Genomic DNA, 20,521 nt, shown 5'->3' with positions numbered 1-20,521 from the left:
GACCTGTTCTGTGCAGCCCATATTATCATTAGAACAAATGTTCTGACCAAGTTTTTTAAAGAGTGAACTATAAATGTAACTTATAGAGTGCTAACAAGGTTTTACATGTATAAAGAATTAATTAAAATATATTGTCACAAAATTAATTAAGAATTACTTAAAACAGATCTTAAAACACACAAAAACGATATAGTGAACTTAAAAATTGTTGCACAATATTACATTGCGTTTATTGAACAGTGTCATTTTTTGTAAGAAATAAAACACTCCTGTATTTGATTTATGTAAAAATCTTTTTAATCATTTAATTTGATATACATGTCCATGTATCAGCCAATATAACAGCAAACCGTACAATAACATGTAAATTAAACAGTAAGAATAATTTTTGGTACAGAGCAAAAAGCCATTTTGTTTTATCGTCAAGAAACATCCCAGAGTAAAATTTATAGTAAATATTATGATGGGAAACATTGTTTTGTATGTAAAAAGCATTTGTATAAATAAAGTTCACAGAAACATCACAGAAAAGCATTGATATCAAAGCTGTGTTTATTGATACATTGTGTAGATCTTTGATTGATCTCAGTTTGTGTGCAAGTTTTTCACATTTGTTTTAGAGCCAATATTATAAAAAATTAAAGCCAATATAACTGAGCCAGTTCTGACTGGCCCTAACAATACGGCTCTTGTGCCGTACGCAGCCGGGAATTCGTCAAAAGCGACATAACTTTGGAAAAGAATTAAAGCCAGAAAAGGGAGGTGAATGTGGCAAAATCTGTGAAATATTGTGGATTTCCTTGTCTCCCATGTTTGATAGTATTGCATGTAGTAGCCAAGGAAAACTGACAGAGGAATGTTGAATGTCAGCATCTGAAATAAATAAATGAATATTTGATGAATTACAATGTATAATTATGTTTTGTAAATACATTTTCAGAAGGCCTACATGGTGCAGAGGATAACGTGTCTGACTTGTGATTGGAGGTCATGGGTTCGATACCCACCGTGGCAGAATTCTATAGATCTCCCCAAAAGATGCAAAGTACTGGTTATACCCAATAAGCCTTAGGCTTTCGATGCAATCCAGCTAAAAAAAAAGCTTTAATTTTTTTTTTAAATACCGGTATATTTTTTTTTTTATTGTGTGTGTTAACACATGATCAAAATCATTATTTAATTGCCTGGTAAGATAACATACTGAAGTTGTCCTTTTCTTTTATGCAAAATAAAACTAATGAACAAAAGTAATAGCGCCATGATGGCCTTAAAGCGCTCATCTGTACGGTGAAATAACTTTTGGATGTGACTTAACCTTGGTATTGTCAAAATGTATCAATCTTACCTGGTTGCATATAGATTGATTGATTGATTAATTGATTAATTAATTGATTGATTCTTAAATGTGGCCACCTAAGTAGTAACAAGGTTTTTAATAAAATTTAGTAGTAACAAGTTTTTTTTCTTAAATTTGATCAGGTGACCAAAGTTGCACGTGACTAGGCCTAGATATTAAGGTAAACATTCAAACCAAATTTTGTCAAAATTGAATCATAAACGTTTCAAACAGAGTAGTATTAAAGATTTTAAAAGATATGACCTGGTGACCTAATGTTTGTACACACAGGACCCAGATTTGAACTTGTCCTTTGTATTGACAAGATTTACATACTGACCAAGTTTTATCAAGATATGAATCGTGTTCTGAGAAAACTGGGCATATGCAAGTGCGTAAAGTGTCGTCCCAGATAAGCCTGTGCAGTCTGCACAGGCCAATCAGGGACAAAACTTTCCGCTTTTATGACATTTTTTGTTTAAATGAAGTCTCTTCTTTGCAAAAATCCAATTTAAGCGGAAAGTGTTGTCCATGATTAGTCTGTGCAGACTGCACAGGCTAATCTGGGACGACACTTTACACACATGCATTAAGCCCAGTTTTCTCAGAACACTGCTAACATAGTCATAAATGTCGTCTCTAGATTGATAAGAGGGTTTTCTAAGATTTGACCAGGTGACAAAGTTCTGGATGAATGTGACCTAGAATCAATTTCGGCCTAGATAAGTTCAAGATAAACATTCTGAGCAAGTTTTATTCACAAGGATGAACATTATTTCCCAATGAAAAATGTTGGTGATAGTGCAATAGCGTACTAAAGTTGACAACAAACAATGTAGCCCACAGATCCCTCAGACAGGGTGATAACAATGGCTCACTATGAGAACTTTGTGCTTAGGTGAGCTATAAATAAAGACGTTCAATGATTGCAAAAACACATATTTAAAGAATCAATATGTTTGTGTAGTACAGAAAGAGAAAATTCATTAAATTAACTAGATATCTGTCAGCAACAAGTCAAGCCTATTGTCAAGAATGCTTGGAATTACTTCAGAGGCTCAACCATGTACATGTTTGACCTTGGGCATTTAGTTTGACCTCAACCTTTTCCCATGGGTTGGCACACTTTCTCCACATGGTGAAGATTATTGGTACATTATTTTAAATGATGAAATAACAGTCTGAAAAGCTTTTTTATGGCCTATTTAACATTTGACCTTTATGTGTGACCTTGGCCTTTAAGATAGACTGCTGTTTCATCAACATGACGTCTTCTCTCTCATGGTGGTCTTTTGTGTGAATTTTACAACAAATATATTATCTACAGTCTACAGCCAAATTTAACCTGTTGTTACATGCAACATTCTGCCTTCACACGGCGGTCATTTGTATGAGTTGCATGACAAATTTACTTAGTTAAGTCTACAACAATTATTAACAATGATTGTGACTTCTATATAAAGCTTTCAGTAAGCAGGCTTGAAAAAATAACTGTGACGAATTAATGTTGAATGTTGAAAAAATGTATATTTGTATCAAAAAACAAAAATGGTTAAAATATAAAAGTACAATGTCAGAGCATTTAATAAAATAAGTGTCAAATAATGAAAACATTGATCTACATTAAAAACAGGGACAGTCTGCACCTAGACATACCTGAAAGATTCCATAGAGATACAAAAGGCAGGCAGGAAGGTAAGTGCCGCGTACGTACATCCCCCACACAAACACTACCCCCGTGTGGCCGTCAAGAATCTCACCAGCAAACCAGGGACCTAGTGCCAGGGAATATACAATTGAGACTCATCCTGAGACAACTTAATGCATGTGTGTAAATTGTCGGCCCAGATTAGCCTATGCCATCTGCACAGCTTAATCGTAGACGACACTTTATGCCTAGACTGGATTTTCATATAGCGAAGACTTTCTATAAACAATAAACATTCCATAAAAGCAGAATGTGTCATCACTGATCAGCCTTTGTGGACTGTATAGGCAAATCTGGGACGACACTTTACATACATGCATTAAGACCAGTTTTCCTAAAATGCGGCTAAATTTAAGATTATGGTCTCCTATGTTGTTTGTTAAGTAAATCATGAATTTGCAGAAACATGTCAGAGTTACTTAATGCATAAACCATTACTCTTCAGTTCATTTCTAAAATGTAATGTTAGCACATAATGAACAATTTGGTATACTCAAATATAATGCAATTTCAATGAGGTCTCCACATAAGGTATGTACATTTGATTTTCAATACAAAACCTCAATTTTTATTTATTGAGCAAAAACTTTTTTCCACAGTTATTAACGGTGACCTTGATCCCAACCAACAACCATAACCTACACAAATGACGTCTTAATATAAGGTATACAAATTTCATTGCAATAACTCCCTCCATTCTAACTTTATTTTAAGTTTATTGGGCAGAAACATTTTTTGTTATTCTTTATAATGATAACTCCATCCAATCAATGATATCCTTAGCAAGGTCTATATATAAGGTATCTATGTATGAAAATTCCTCAAAATACTTTAATTTGTTCCACAGTAAGAGAGTGGAAAACAAATACTGACACCTCTGAACAGAAGTAAAGCTATGAACTTAAGTTAATGTGTCTTATTCTTCAGGTAAAAACAAAGCGTACACAACTGAGCATCTTTCTAGACAACTGGGTTTAAAACACATGCATAAAAAGTAGTCCCAGATAAGCCTGTGCAGTCCACACAGTCTACTTAGGGACAAAACTTTCTGCATTTTTGCTACTGAGAGATTTCTTATAAACAAAAAATGCCATAACAGCAGAAAGTGTCATCGCTTATCAGCCTCTGTGGACTGCACCTTCTAATCTGGGACAACAGTCTACGCACATGTGTTAAGGCCAGTTTTCTCAGAACAGGGCTCAATAAACACAGGGCAATGAAACCATATTTATGACTTATGAAGTGCAGAGAAACAGTTGTTATTCACTAAACTTCTTAGAAATGCTAATTACTTTAGAGCCCCTGTAAACAAAACTGTGGGCCCCAAATCAATTGATAATTTTAAATCTGATTATTAAATTTGCAAATTACACTACCATCATAAATAATATTATTGGTCGTTGTGGTGTAATGGATATGGTATCCACACAGCTACCAGGCGGTCACGGGTTAGATCCCCACTGTGGGAGCGTTCTTTAGATCTCCATAAAGACATAAAGTACTGGTTCTAGGCCCAGGATATGGATGTCAGCGTTTGAAATGAGTAGTAAGAACTTTAAATGATATTGAGCTAAAATAAATAGGTTTAGACTAAACGATAATAGATTAAGTTAAACAGATCTTGCAACTTACCAAAGGCCACATACAATGTGAAGCCTACTAAAGGGTAGAAAAGTCTTCCAACATGGGCCAGAAGCCACGCCCTGTACAGCCAACTATTGAGGACTCTGGCCACACAACCTGTGACACCAGTTTGGCCTGAAATGATTGCAAGTTTACATGGAGATTTAAAACTGTTTATAATAATGAATTTAATTCAATAGTGTTTGGGGGATAAAACAACTCAGATTTATGCAGTGAGCTTATTTCAGGCGGTATCGGGTGATATAATATCAGGGATTATATGTTGAACACATTTTAGGGGTTATTTATGGGGTGAATTTTGTTCAGGGGTTATGTGCCAAACTAATTTCAGGGTTTCTTATTGGTTGAACTCAGTTCAGGAGTTATTTATGAGCTGAGATCATTTCAGGGTCTATGGGTTGAAATTAGTGAATCCTATAAAAAAAGAAATCCCACCTGACATCATGTAAGGCTTGATATTGGAGCATCTATGAAGACTCACAAGTAAGCCAACATAAAGAGCAATCAACAGGTAGAACACAGCTTGCAACTGAAAAATAACAAACTTGGATGACAGATATAGGCCTTGTTTTATGTTTTTTTGCATCGTTTATTTACATTGTAAAAGAGTTTAACTGGATAATTTCCCAGGATTTATGACGTCATTTCGTCGATAAAATGACGTCATTTCACAGTAAAACAATGAAAAATATTTTTCACTATTATTTTTCACTGTTTAAAACAGTGAAATATCAGTTTTATTTCACTGATATTGTTCTATAAACCACCGAAAAGCATAAAATAAATATTCTCAATTCATGTAAGTGTAAAATAAAATACTTGAAGCAAGACGACTCAGGATAGAACACTTGATGACTAATATGCCAGGTACCAAAAAATATGTCAATAAAAAATGGTACAAAAAGAATGATAAAACATGAGGGCCATGATGGCTATAGTTTTTAAACACTCTAGACCCAGATAAAAATGGCCTTAGATATTGTCCAGATAAACATGCTGACCATAAATGTGGCCTCAAAACTGTTAGAAGGGTGTTTCTAAGATTTGACATGATTATCAAGTTTACCAACAGGTATGACACAGATTCAAACTTAACCAAGATATTGACAAGATAAACTCTCTGACCAAGTTTCATCAAAATTGTGGTATAAATGTGGCCGCTAGGTTAGTAACAAGGTGTTTGCAAGAATTAACGGGACGACCTAGTTTTTGGACGCATGTGACCCATAAATTGAACTCGGCCTTGCTATTGTCAACATAAACATTCTGACAAAGTTTAAGTACCATAAAAATTTTAATAAGGATTCTAGAGTTGTAACAAGATTTTTCATAGATTTAACCCGGTGAACAAGGTTTTTGAAGAACATTACCAATATTTGAACTCGGTCTAGATATTGTTCATATAAACTCTCATAACTCAGCTTAGATAATGTCCAGAAAAACATTCTGTCCAAGTTTCATCAAGATTGAATCATAAATGTGGCCTCTAGTGTGATAACCAGTTTCTTCTTACATTTGAACTGGTGACCTAGTTTTTGAATTCAGAGTAAAACTCAGCCTAGATATTGTCAAGATAAACCTTCTAAGAAGTTAAGTCTAGCTTAGATAAATAATGCGCCGTCTTTAAAGTGGAAAAGATAAAAAATGACCTTTGCACAACGCACAACAGAAATCATACTTCAAATAATGACAGACATCCATCCACAATAGCTCAATATGAGAACTTAGTGCTCAGTAACGCTAATAAGCATAGGTCATACTAAATTTGTTTAATCTATTATAATAATGATTGCTTGCACCAGTGTGAAAATAGAAAATGTCACCATTTCAATGTGTAAGATTATGGAAGTCTTTAGCACCTTTTTGAAGATTTGATTTTTCCATGACTATAATTTTGATTTTTTTGAAAATAAAGCAACATGATTGCGGTAAGAAATTCCAAATGATTAATGCAAGCTCTCATTACTGCTGTATGTCTATGAATGGGTTGACGACTAGTCCAGCTTGTGAACAAAGTCTTACCAAAGAACCAAGATCCATCATCAGAATAAGTCGTGCCCTAAACTGAAACAGCGGACTGGTTCCGTCCAATGAAAACACGTGCTCTTTTATGTGCAGTCCATATACATCATCCTGAAAGCATGTAAAATTCATATTATTGAGCCACCAACTGGTAAAATGAAATAATGCATTTATGTAGTGTTGTTGCAGATAAGCCTTGCACTCTGCATAGGCTTATCAAAAACAACATTTTTAGCTTTCATGGAAATTTTCTTCAAAGGAAACATTTTATGAAAGAAAATGAAGTACAGGAAGAGGGTGTTGTCCCTGATTAGCCTGTGTGGACTGTTGTTCTTGATAAGCCTGTGTGGACTGTTGTCCTTGATTAGCCTGTGTGGACTGTTGTCCTTGATTAGCCTGTGTTGACTGTTGTCCTTGATTAGCCTGTGTGGACTGTTGTCCTTGATTAGCCTGTGTGGACTGTTGTCCCTGATTAGCCTGTGTGGACTGTTGTCCTTGATCAGCCTGTGTTGACTGTTGTCCTTGATTAGCCTGTGTGGACTGTTGTCCTTGATTAGCCTGTGTGGACTGTTGTCCTTGATTAGCCTGTGTGGACTGTTGTCCTAAATTAGCCTGTGTGGACTGTTGTCCTTGATTAGCCTGTGTGGACTGTTGTCCTTGATTAGCCAGTGTGGACTGTTGTCCTTGATAAGCTTGTGTGGACTGTTGTCCTTGATTAGCCTGTGTGGACTGTTGTCCTTGATTAACCTGTGTGGACTGTTGTCCTAAATTAGCCTATGTGGACTGTTGTCCTTGATAAGCCTGTGTGGACTGTTGTCCGTGATAAGCCTGTGTGGACTGTTGTCCTTGATAAGCCTGTGTGGACTGTTGTCCCTGATTAGTCTGTGTGGACTGTTGTCCCTGATAAGTCTGTGTGGACTGTTGTCCCTGATTAGCCCGTGTGGACTGAAGTCCATTTTCTCAGAATGCAGCTCATTTGCTTAAAGAACTTATAGCATTCTTGTAAATAGTAATACTCCATATTGTTAAATAATATTTCCCCTTGATATTATTATATGCACTTGAGAAATGTACATAATATTAAAGAGATGTGATTATATATATAATATTTAATGTGGTGAGTAAAGTACTTGTATTTCTTCTTATAATATATTCAAATATAAAAAATGAATTAGCTAGTATATATCTAAAAAAAATGTTATCAGGTTCAAATTTAATTTTTTTATAAAATTATGATTGTATTAACCTTGACTTCAATGCGTAAAGTATGAAGTCCCCACTTGTAATCACTAGGTGTCCAAGGTAGCACATATACAGGCCCTGTAATGCTAGTTGCCTGTCCTAGGTATACCCCATCAATGAATACATCTATAGAGGTTATGGTTCCTGCTGTAAACACCAGCATTCTGCAACGTGACAAGAAAATTAGGCCTCGCTCTCTGAATACGGGATAAATTTATGTGCCTAAAACGTACGCCCAGATTGGCCTCTGCACAGGCTAATCAGGGAAAACAAATTCCTCTTTTATGGTGTTTTTCATTTAAAGGAAGTTCCTTCTTAACTATAATCCAAATTAATCCAATGTAGGCGGAAAGTGTCATACCTGATTTATCTGAGGGGACACTTTACGCACATGCATTAAACCCCGTTTTCCACTGCTTAGCTCATTCATAAACAAGAAGGCCTAAAGGCCAAAAGTCTCTCACCTGAGATACAAGGGAACTGACCTGTTCTGTGCAGCCCAAATATCATTAGAACAAATGTTCTGGCCAAGTTTAATGAAAAGTGAATTAACTTGTAGAGTGCTAACAAGGTTTTACTATCTATATAGCCAAATAAGGATAAGTTTTTCAAAAGACCACAACCATATCTTCTGACCAAGTTTCATGAAGATCGGACAATAAATTTGGCCTCTAGACTGTTAACAAGGCAAATATTGACTCCTTACGACAGAAGACGGATAAAAGGTTATCACAAATGCTCACCATGAGCACATTGTGCTCAAGTGAGCTAAAAATAGTAACATAACAATACAGAAAACAAGAAGGTCTCAAAATGTCCCAAAGTCGCTTACCTGAGATACAAAGAAACTGACCTGTACTGTGCAACCCAAGATATCATAAGAACAATGTTCTGACCAAGTTTCATCAAGAGTGAAATACAGTCTACTCTCTTAATCTCGAAGTCGGCGGGAACAAGAAAAAATATCGAGACAACGAGAGTTCGAGATATCCGATTAGGTGTTTCAAAGAAAAATTGAAACAAAAATTTATCTTGTTTTTAACATCTAAATACCTGTTAAGTGGTCTAACTAAAGCTGTCACCGTGTGGCATAATAGTCTCTACTACCTTACAGTATTTGCTATTTAAATGCTTAAAATGACGTTTTAAGTGTTACAATTGCATGAACACATGCGGTTATCATTTTTCTAAACTGTCGAGCAAACATCCGGTAACGTTGCTATTTAAAGTTATGATGTAATTGACGTCCAATCAAGACGAGGGTTTTCCATCTGAACATGCGTAAATCACATTCCGGAATACTGAGCTGTACATGTACATTTTGTAGTTTGAAATGCTAATTTCAATTGATTATTAGCAGCACATAGACATCGACATGGGCGATCATTTAAATCAAAATTTGCGAAGGTTTATTTATGCAAAAATATAACTCAATTCATTTTGGAATGTTGTTTGTAAAAACAATTAGTCTTGCGGCCTTTCGGCAGGCTGTGTATTAATTGCAGTTAAAGTGACAGTTAAAGTGACAGGCCTTACTCAAGTGTAAATGGCTAACCACATTACACACGTGTTGTCATTGATGTAATTAACGGATCAATTATCTACCGCACAATATTGGGAGCAGCTGGGCAAAGCGGGACGGTGAAGTATCAAAGAAAACATTTCTCACCTTTGCCAACACTGGGACTGTTATTAGCATTTCGAGATAAACCACAGTAAATACATGTAAAATTGAGATTTTTATATCATTATATCGAATTAATCGACATAACCAAAATCGAGATATGTGATGTTTATTAATATAGATAAAGAGGGAAAAAAGTTGGAACATTGAGCTTACTTCGAAACATAGAGAACATTGAGATATACAATGTCGAGATAACGAGAGTAAACTGTACATGTAATTTTTAGAGTGCTAATAAGGTTTTACTATGGCCATGTTAGGATAAATTCCCCGCCCCCTAGCGGTCATGATTTTCATCAGACCTGTACAATTTTCAAACTCATCCAAGAGATCAATAAAACAAATATTCTGATGAAGTTTCATGAAGATTTGACAATAAATGTGACTTTTAAAATGTAAACAAGTTTTTCCTTTAGCCATATAAGGAAAAATATCCCCCACCCTCCTGATGGCCATGTTTTTCAACCAACCCAAACCAGTCTAGTATGCTCTGCAAGTGGCAATTAAGCTGTTGTTGCTATGGTGAGAAGGTGTATCCTCCTGCCTACCTTATGTGCGAAGACTTGTTCACAGCATAGTATGGTTCATGTAAAGGGGTCTGCATCGAAGCTTCCTTGGGGTTTGTCACCAGTACAACAGGCCACTGATTCATCACAGAGTCTTGTATGGACAGCATGTCATTATCTACAGCCAGGACTCTGTATCTAAAACAAACACAACGAACATTTATCCAGGCTTACTCTCTTAATCCTTTCCTGCTCAGATACACGTTTTGACACATTTGTAGTCCCTTAGAAAATCAAATTAAATTTAAGACCTTTCTTACTTGTTTTAAAGGCTTCGTCCCGACCCTAAGAAACTATTGAGAAGCAAACAGCATACAATCTTAACAGAGTGCGAGTACGGTAACTCTAAGGCTGTTTTGGTTTTATGCTCTTTGCATATAGCCATTATCACTTTGGTTCCAAGCAGGAAAGGGCTAACCTGTTAAGACCAACACTGTATCAGAATTTCTTTGTCATAATATATATCTTTAGAATTTCTTTGTCATCATATATATCTTGCAGTTCAATTCACATCACAATGAGCTGTTACAAATATAGAATATAAATGATCCGCGTTCTGAGAAAACTGGACTTAATGCATGTGCATAAAGTGTCATCCCAGTTTAGCCTGTGCAGTCCGCATAGGCTAATCAGGGACGACACTTTCCACTTGTATGGTATTTTTAGTTTCAAGGGAGTCCCTCCTAACCAAAAATCAAGTTAAGGCGGAAAGTGTCGTCCCTGATTGATTAGCCTGTGCAGACTGCACAGGCTTATCTGGGATGACACTTTACCCACATGCATTAAGCCCAGTTTTCTCAGAGCAAGACTTAAATGTGAATGAGGGACGCACTGTCTGAACACACAGTTGTTACATCATATAGTTAGACCAACACTTGAATCTTACACTGAAGGCAATATTGTAATTTTTTCCTAATTAAAATGAAATAAATTAAAGTAAGTTCAGCCTCTTTCCAGGAAATCTGGGGATAATGCATGTATGTAAAGGGTTGTCCCAGATTAGCCTGTGCGCATGGATGACACTTTCCGCCTAAACTAGATTTTCAATTAGGCAAGACTTCCCTTTAACAGAAAATTCAATAAAAGCAAACGTGTTGTACCTGATTAGCCTGTGATGACTGAACAGGCTAATCTGGGACGATTCTTAACGCATGTGCATTAAGCCCCGTTTTCCAGAACAAGGCTCATATAAACTCCCTATTTGCCTCACATGCGTTCATCCTTCCAGTCGCCCAACTCCAATTCTAGCATGCCGGTCTTGTGCCTGGCAAACATGCGCCGTACCAGGCCTCCCAGTGTGTGAAGATGTCCACACAGGTAGCCTGTCACGTTCCTGAAATAGTGGCCATCACCTATCAGACAGCAGTATCATTAAACCATTTATGCCTAGTGGACTCTCCCATCCTTCTAAATTGGATCAATTTATTTCCAAAATTAGGGATGTCTAGTATATCTATTTCTATATTTAGAATATTTCTTACAAAAATTCTTTTTAGCAAACAGCGCAGACCCTGATGAGACGCCGCATCATGCGGCGTCTCATCTGGGACAACGCTGTTTGCCAAGACCTTTTTTCTAGACACTAGGCATAAATGGGTTAACCCTTTACCACAAAGATACGCATTTTGACCAGTTTTTAGTTCCTTTGAAAATCTAATAAAATGAAAAGTCTCCCCTGCTAGATATAAGTTTTAGAGCCTTTATTTCCAACCTTAAGATACTGATGAACAGCAGACAGCATTAAACCTGAACAGACTGCCAGTTACTTGCAGACTGATGTGGTTTGATGCTGGCCGCATAAAGCCATTTTAGTGTTGCTTCTGAGCCAGAAAGCGTTAAAGGAGCAGTTATTTAAATATGGCATAAGGCAAAGCAAACCCAAATTCCTGAAATAGTGGGTATCACTAAAAAGTATCAGTAAAGAAGCAGTTTTTCCTGTAAAACACTAATGCAGTTAGGCTATATCAATACCGTTATCTTGATTTAGGAAAAATATATAAGAAAGCGCTCATTATTAACAACTTTGATGCCCATTGTGTGTATAGTGTGGATGTATTTAAAACAGCCAAAGATCCCTTGATCAATGACAATAAATGAAAAAAGATGACAAAGTGTGATTAACACCTGATTGAAATTGGTTCTGCCCTATTATTACAGATTTTTTTTATAAATACCGGTATTTATTATGGTCATAATTAATAATGAATAAAAATACATTGTAATTGGAAATTGGCCTTCTTGCTTCAAACACTTCTCGATGGTCATTCCAGTCCCGCTAACCATAACAATGTACTAGTTAATTGACATGTAATAAAAAAAGGCCAATTACCTATCAACTCATAACAATGGAATAGTTAACTGGCATATGAAATAAAGGGCCCACCACCTGTAAGTGACCATCTCCCCACAACCTTTATCGCAGACAAGAATTACAAATAAAGAAAATGACCGACCTAAATTCTTTATTCTTTTTGCCAAAATCAGAGATCCTTGAACTTGCATGTCCACGAAATAGTCTTTCTTTTTAACCACAAAATCATACGCCAACAAAAAATGGTTTTACAGCATTTTAATTGAAAGATTGATATTGAATTCAGAGCATCTTTCATGAATAATAATTTTCAGCCAAAAAAATAAAAATTCAATTAAATAGCCTTGCTTGAAGTTTGAAGGCGTTACAAAAAATAATTACTTTAACACATTTGTCATTATTGCTACCTACCTAAGTAAGTATCTGATATCCGTGCCTGACTCCATAGTAATGAGAGACGTTGGATAATGCCCAAAAGCGATTGTCAAATTGCTTGTTCTGCTGCCATTCAAAATTTGGTTGAGTGTTGCCTCTCCAGACTGCAACAAATAAGTATATCTTTAAGGATAAAACCACAATATGGCAATTTGCCAATATGAAACCAATAAAGGGAATTATAGCACAGCTTCAAGATGAGTCAATACTTAAATGCTGAGAGTTGAGCATAAAACAAATTGAAATACTTGACATTCCTATAATCAAGCCTAGTTCTTAAAAATATGAGCTAAATGCACGTATGCAAAGTGTCGTCACAGATTTGCCCTCGCAGTCTGCACAGGCTTATCAGGGGTGACACTTTTTCGCTTTTATGCATTTTTTTTTACAAAATGTGTATTTAAAAGAATTATTTTCTTAACTTTAGTCCAGTTAAGGGGGAACAAAAGTGGCATCCCTGATTAACTTTTTGTAAACTGCACAGGCTAATCTGGGACGACTCTTTAAACACCTGCATTAAACCCTGTTTTCCTAGAACAAGACACATATAATTATACATAAATGAGTACAAGATCATGAGCTTCACGCTCATCACTTTATACTTGTTCTTAAAAACTATTTTTGTTTTTTCATAATTAATTTCTTTTAATTTCTTAAACCATCAATTGCGTTATGCATGGTTTTCTTATGTTCAAAGAAGACAATAAGGATATTGTTGGTAATGTCTGATAGTGGCATTCCGGAAACTAAGGAAGGAAGGAAAGAAGTAACTGAATAAATTGAAAAATTATAAAACTAGACGTGTCACAGACACTGATACAGGCATATCACATGTTTCCACACAGTCAAATCTGCCAGTTAGTTGCTTCCTCACAAAGAATCATTGATATATAGAATACAAGAGCGTTAACTCCAAACAATTAAACAAAAAATTGCAGCTATCATTCTTTCCCTACAAATAAAAGTAATACAGCTGTGAAAGTTCAACAAAGGGTGATTATTCTGTCGTTTTGGTTTCTGACTTAATTTGTGTCTGTGAAAGGATGGACAGAATCAGCCAAATAATAAAAGAGTGGAATACACATATTTTTGGTGACTATATTCTTAAGTGGAAGAACTTTCTGTTTGGCGTTCCTGTAGCAATAAGGTTTCAACAGGGAAGGGTAGCAAGCCCTACACCCAACCCTCCTCCTTTTTTCAGCGAGGGCTTTGGAACATCCTTGGCGGACTTCCAGCAATTAAAAAGGAAAGGAAAACACAAGATTTATATTGGGGAAACAGAGAAATGACCATAAATCTGTCAAAACTGGTCACAGTCAAAATTTCTTCATTTAATATCATCTACACACTAAAGTCCTTAAGCTGTGACAGTTTTAGCAAGATCTTCTCTGCCCTTAAGGAGTTGAAAACACAGGCTTCCAGACATTTGTACAGTGGTTAATATGGGCAGGGCAAAGTGTTCTCACTGATTAGAATGTGCTGTCTGCACATGCTCCACCGGGACAACACTTTCTGCCTAGACTGGATGATTATTTAGAAGAGAACCCCTTAACCCTTTCAGTGCGGGAACCGAATTGTAAAGGCCTTTGCAAACAGTTTGGATCCAGATCAGACGCCACCGAACGTGGCGTCTCATCAGGATCCAAACTGCTTGCTATTCTGATAGTATTCTTTGAAAAAAATCGAAGAAAATGCTTATTTTAGAAATTCAGCAGTCGACATTTTAGCAGAAGACAAGCATGCAAAGGGTTAAAACCAAAAATTCATTAAAAGCTGAAAGTGTTGTTCCTGATTAGCCTGTGTGGTAAGGCTGATTAGCCTGTGTGGTAAGGCTGATTAGCCTGTGTGGTAAGGCTAATCTGGGAAAATACATTTCGCACATGCATTAAGCCCTGGTTTCCCAGACCGCTGCGCATATCCTTTGTACAAACAGTGGTACCCTAAGCAGCTACATGTATTGTAAGGATGTGATTTTAAAGAGATTTGCAATACCTGCTGTATGTAGCCAAAGAAGTTGAAGGGTCGTTTGGGTCCAGGATTGGGGGTGGCATCCACTGCCACAAACGAGTATGTCCCGTATGGCTTCTTGTGGTGGTACACGTAGGAACTTGGGTGTTCTCCACCCTGAGCTGAGAATAACCTGCAATTTAAATTCTCTTGTTTTCTCGCCTTTTTTGGCATGTACTTTCATACAAAAACAGTTTGAGATACTGAAACGTTATTAATTAACTTTGAAAATGCAAAAATGTCAAAATTGATTGTTGAATATTGCCTTCATTGAACAAGTATAATTAGGAAACTGATATTTGAAATGTGTGAGTTTGTCCTAGTTTTATTAATGCAGTTCAGTTCAAGGGTAAGAACCAGATTTGAAAAATAATTGAATAAAGATTCAAAAATACAGTGCAGCACTTTAAGAGTGAATTACTCTTCATGGCTGACAGTGAGAATATCAATAATGAAAGTAAACTTAACCCACTTATTGCTATACATCATTATACAATATGTAAATATGTTTCACAATAATTTCAATGTCAAATAATAAAAAATCTTTTTGGCTATATAACAATTGCCTCTGACAATGAAATGTTGAATGTTTCATAGCCCTATTGGCTATGAAAAAAATAAGTTAGTTTTGCAGACTGTATAGAATGTAGTGGAAGTGTTGATGAGTAACCTGAACAAATTATCCTCATGGCCATGGCTGGGTGTACCAAATGAATCTGAAATTATATATGTACATGTTATAACAAGGGCTGTTTGTAAAACATGCATGCCCCCATATGGGCTGTCCGTTGTACTGGCAGCCATTGTGTGAATACGACTTTTGTCACTGTCACCTTAACCTTTGACCTAGTGACCTGAAAATCAATAGGGGTCATCTGCAAGTCACGTTCAATGTATCTATGAAGTGTCATGATCCAAGGCAAAAGCGTTCTTGAGTTATCATCCGAAAATCATTTTACTATTTCGGGTCACCGTGACCTTGACCTTTGACCTTGTGACCTCAAAATCAATAGGGGTCATCTGCGAGTCATGATCAATCTACCTATGAAGTTTTATGATCCTAGGCATATGCGTTCTTGAGTTATCATCCGAAAATCATTTTACTATTTCGGGTCACCGTGACCTTGACCTTTTACCTAGTGACCTGAAAATCATTAGGGGTCATCTGCGAGTCATGATCAATCTACCCATAAAGTTTCATGATCCTAGGCATATGCGTTCTTGAATTATCATCCGAAAATCATTTTACTATTTCGGGTCACTGTGACCTTGACCTTTGACCTAGTGACCTCAAAATCAACAGGGGTCATCTGCGAGTCATGATCAATCTACCCATGAAGTTTCATGATCCTAGGCGTATGCGTTCTTGAGTTATCATCCGGAAACCATTTTACTATTTCGGGTCACCTTGACCTTGACCTTTGACCTAGTGACCTCAAAATCAATAGGGGTCATCTGCAAGTCATGATCAATCTACCCATGAAGTTTCATGATCCTAGGCGTATGCGTTCTTGAGTTATCATCCAGAAACCATTTTACTATTTCGGGTCACCGTGACCTTGACCTTTGACCTAGTGACCTCAAAATCAATAGGGGTCATCTGCAAGTCATGATCAATGTACCTATGAAGTTTCATGATCCTAGGCTCAAGCGTTCTTGAGTTATCGTCTGACAACCACCTGGTGGACGGACCGACCGACCTACCAACCGACCGACCGACATGAGCAAAGCAATATACCCCCTCTTCTTCGAAGGGGGGCATAAAAATGCAAATAATAATCTTCACCTCTTTATTGTAATTTCAATTATTTTTGTGTTTTATTATAGTGTAACTGTGTATCATAGCTCGACTTTTCTTCTGCTTTTATTTTCTGTCAGTCAACTGATATAAAGACCACTTACGCAATTCTTGAGGTTGAGTACATAGATTTGTAGCTTAGTTTAAGCTTAAAATGTATAATTATTCAAGAAATGTGACCAGTCCAAGAAACGTGTTTTTTATCGTGTTACCAATTAAATTAGCTGAATTTAATTAACTTTGAAAGCAATGTTTGCTTATAAGCTACCCACACACAAAATAAAGCACAAAACCTACCAACACAAACAGTTATTAATCAGAAACAATGTTACTATTTGAAGTTACAATGACTCAAATGGCTCCAAATGCAATACAACTTTTGGTCTGCTTGTAAGGTACATAGAAACACAATTACAGAACAATACCTACATTCCAACTTAAGTATTTTCATGGACAATCCTTTTCTGTGTTTAAAAAAGTGGTCTTTACTTCACTAGGCCCCAAATGGAATCATATTCTGAGAAAATTGGGCTTTATGCATGTGCGTAAAGTGTCATCCCAGATTAGCCTGTGCAGTCTGCACAGGCTAATCAGGGACGACACTTTCCGCTTTTATGACATTTTCGATAAAATGAACTCTTTTCTTAGCAAAAATCCAAATTAGAAGGAAAGTGTCGTCCCTGATTAGCCTGTGCAGATTGCACAGGCTAATCTGGGATGACACTTTGCGCACATGCATTATGCCCAGTTTTCCCAGATCGCAACTCATATCCTAGATAACCCTGTAACCTACATGCAAATGAATTTCAGAACAATATCTCCATCCCAACTGAAGTAAAAGCCCATTCTTTCTATTTCTTAATAAAACTAATACTTCCTTCTTTAAATACGAATATCCGCAAAATCTTTACAGTAATAAATTTTATTTTCTGTGTGCTAGTTTTATAAATTTTGGAACCAACGCTATTACTTGCATAGGGCACAATAAAGAAAGATCTCCAAAAATAATACAAGCCCTGTTCTCGGAAAACTGGGCATAATGAATGTGCATAAAGTGTCATATCAGATTAACCTCTGCAGTCTGCACAGGCTAATCAGGAACCACACTTTCTGCCTAAACTTGAATTACGCTAAGAAGAGACTTCCTTTAAATAACAAATATTTTTTCCCAGAGCGAGGCCCATATTTAACCCATTTATGCCTAGCGTCCTGAAAAAAGGACTTTGCAAACAGCATAGACCCAGATGAGACGCCACATAATGCGGCGTCTCATCTGGGTCTACGCTGTTTGCCTAAAGGAATTTCAGTAAGTAATATTCTAAATATAGAACTAAATATACTAGACATCCCTAATTTTGGAAATAAATTGATCCAATTTAGAAGGATGGGAGAGTCCTCTAGGCATAAATGGGTTAATGTTAAAACAAATAACAACCATGGTTTCCCCTCAGATCCAGCCAGGTGGTGACAGTCTTCTGACAATGTTGAACAATGTTTTGATACGTCTTCCATTCGTCCAAAAACTGCTTTGAACCCCTCAGATCTTTGAACTTTGCATCTGTAAGGTCGCCTGTGAACAACACCGAAGGTCATTCAAACCGCCACATACTGATGCTGCTTTGACAAGGTTACACCAAATTTGGAAGTCCCATATTTTGAAATGTTATGTCAATATATGACCTTGACCATGAAGGTTTAAATGTAATAGTTGCATGCAACATATCATGTTACATATTATAGGTCAAGTCAAACAAAATTATGCAATGTGATCATTCAGTTTTATGAAAAAAATATTTAAAAAATTGGAAAAAGGGCCATCTTCATAGAATCTTTGGACCATCTATGTCACACATTATGTCTCCTTTTCAATACAATTGGTGAGAAATTAAAAAATAAATAAACAGAAATCAAAGAAGTAGTTCACAGGACAAGCTGTTTTTACCAGCAGCCACCGATTTAATTTGCTTTACCCATTTATGCCTAGTGAACTGTCCCATCCTTCTAAATTGGATCAATTTATTTCCAAAATTAGTGATGTCTAGTATATTTATTTCTATATTTAGAATATTTTTTACATAAACTCCTTTAAGCAAACAGCGCAGATCTGGATGAGACGCTGCATCATGTGGCGTCTCATCTGGGTCTACGCTGTTTGCCAATGCCTTTTTTTTAGATGCTAGGCATAAATGGGTTAAGAAAAGTCCACAACACTACTTTTTTTATATCATGAAGCATGAGAAGATTATTAAAATAAACAAGTGCTGCCAGTGTAAGAGCTGAATGCACCCAATAATTGTTTGCCCCATAAGTTTTTCTTGAAAAAACAAACAAGTTTTATTAATTTTAATTTAAACAAACCAGAAAACAGAAAATGAATAAAGAACAATAGCTCTGTCATTCTGTAGAAATAGTTGTATATGTTCTCTATTCTGCCTCTCAAAGCTCCTTTAAATGACATGAACCTTTGTAAGATTCCCCTCAATACTCAAACAGTAATTCTCCATTAAAAAATATCTTCAAAACTTATGAATTTATGCTAAACACATGTAAATTAAACATGGGGCAATAACCCTGCATACATTGAAGACGTAGCGTTATGGTCCTCATATTTTTACATTCCTTTTAAAGCCATCTATCATAAAATGAAGATTCAATTGAATACCTTAAATAACTGGAGAATAATGTTCAACAAAACAAACTATCCAAAAATGAAGCAAAAGGCACTAGCTGCAAAAATTCTGACAAAAGAGTTGTTTGCACTTACCGGTACTCTCAATGTCTTCTGTTAAATTTTTATGTTAAAAGATTCCATACTAAGAGAGTTATGCTTCGCACAAGAAAATTTACTAAACGGCACTAGTCCTTGTACTCCATGCTCCCCCTTAAGCCCCATTAGAAATTTTATTTGAATCCCTTCCATACTTCCACAGTTATGCTTCAAACCCAAGGAAATGGACTAAACAAAAACAAGAGCACCGCATAACGGGTGCCAACGCTCCGCTGCGGATGCAGTTTTGAACAAGAGCTTGTCACAGTAGTGCCAAATCCCTGCCGAAATGTGTTCGCTTGTATGTCAACATTTGTTTTAGAGAGTAGAATAATATTTGTAAAAACAAATAATTCATTATGCTCCGGACAAAAGTTTACTTTGAAATTAAATAAAGGGAGATAATTCAAACACTAAGGTAGATAGAGTTATGGTTCTTAGAAACTGCACTTCTCCTACTTGCCATCTGTTTATATTTCAAGTTTCAAGTAAATCCCTTCAGTAGATTTAGAGTAATGCTCCAGACAAAAAATTACTTTAAAATTATATAAAAGGGGAGATAATTCATAAACTAAGGTAAATAGAGTTATGGTTCTTGGTCACTGCACTTCTCCTAGATGCCATCTGTTTATATTTCAAGTTTCAAGTAAATCCCTTTAGTAGATCTAGAGTTATGCTCTGGACAAAAATTTACTTTAAAGTTATATAAAAGGGGAGATAATTCAAAAACTAAGGTAGATAGAGTTATGGTTCTTAATCACTGCACTTCTCCTACTTGCCATCTGTTTATATTTCAAGTTTCAAGTAAATCCCTTCAGTAGATTTAGAGTTATGCTCCGGACAAAAATTTACTTTAAAATTATATAAAAGGGGAGATAATTAAAAAAACTAAGGTAGATGGAGTTGTGGTTCTTGGTCACTGCACTTCTCCTAGTTGCCATCTGTTTTTATTTCAAGTTTCAAGTAAATCCCTTAAGTACATTTAGAGTTATTCTCCGGAC

General features: G+C 36.1%; 1 protein-coding gene across 1 annotated transcript in view; it reads right to left on the bottom strand.

Annotated features, from left to right (window-relative positions):
• Nucleotides 1-274: 274 nt before the first annotated feature.
• LOC127873041 (transmembrane protein 62-like) overlaps nt 275-20,521 on the bottom strand; it is a 24,867-nt gene continuing 4,620 nt past the window's right edge. Inside the window, exons 3-14 of the mRNA XM_052416604.1 lie at nt 18,189-18,323; nt 15,626-15,671; nt 14,941-15,088; nt 12,925-13,052; nt 11,413-11,535; nt 10,185-10,340; nt 7,957-8,116; nt 6,711-6,821; nt 5,124-5,217; nt 4,677-4,802; nt 2,993-3,111; nt 275-873 (exon numbers count right to left, since the gene is read on the bottom strand). Of these exons, the coding sequence (XP_052272564.1) occupies nt 586-873; nt 2,993-3,111; nt 4,677-4,802; nt 5,124-5,217; nt 6,711-6,821; nt 7,957-8,116; nt 10,185-10,340; nt 11,413-11,535; nt 12,925-13,052; nt 14,941-15,088; nt 15,626-15,671; nt 18,189-18,323 (1,634 nt within the window). The 3' untranslated portion in view covers nt 275-585. The remainder of the gene's footprint in view (nt 874-2,992; nt 3,112-4,676; nt 4,803-5,123; nt 5,218-6,710; nt 6,822-7,956; nt 8,117-10,184; nt 10,341-11,412; nt 11,536-12,924; nt 13,053-14,940; nt 15,089-15,625; nt 15,672-18,188; nt 18,324-20,521) is intronic.

Source organism: Dreissena polymorpha, chromosome 3, assembly GCF_020536995.1.
Source record: "Dreissena polymorpha isolate Duluth1 chromosome 3, UMN_Dpol_1.0, whole genome shotgun sequence".
In the NCBI taxonomy this organism is placed as follows: domain Eukaryota; kingdom Metazoa; phylum Mollusca; class Bivalvia; order Myida; family Dreissenidae; genus Dreissena; species Dreissena polymorpha.
Note: the sequence above shows the minus strand (reverse complement) of the source record. Positions and strands in the feature narration are given on the sequence as shown.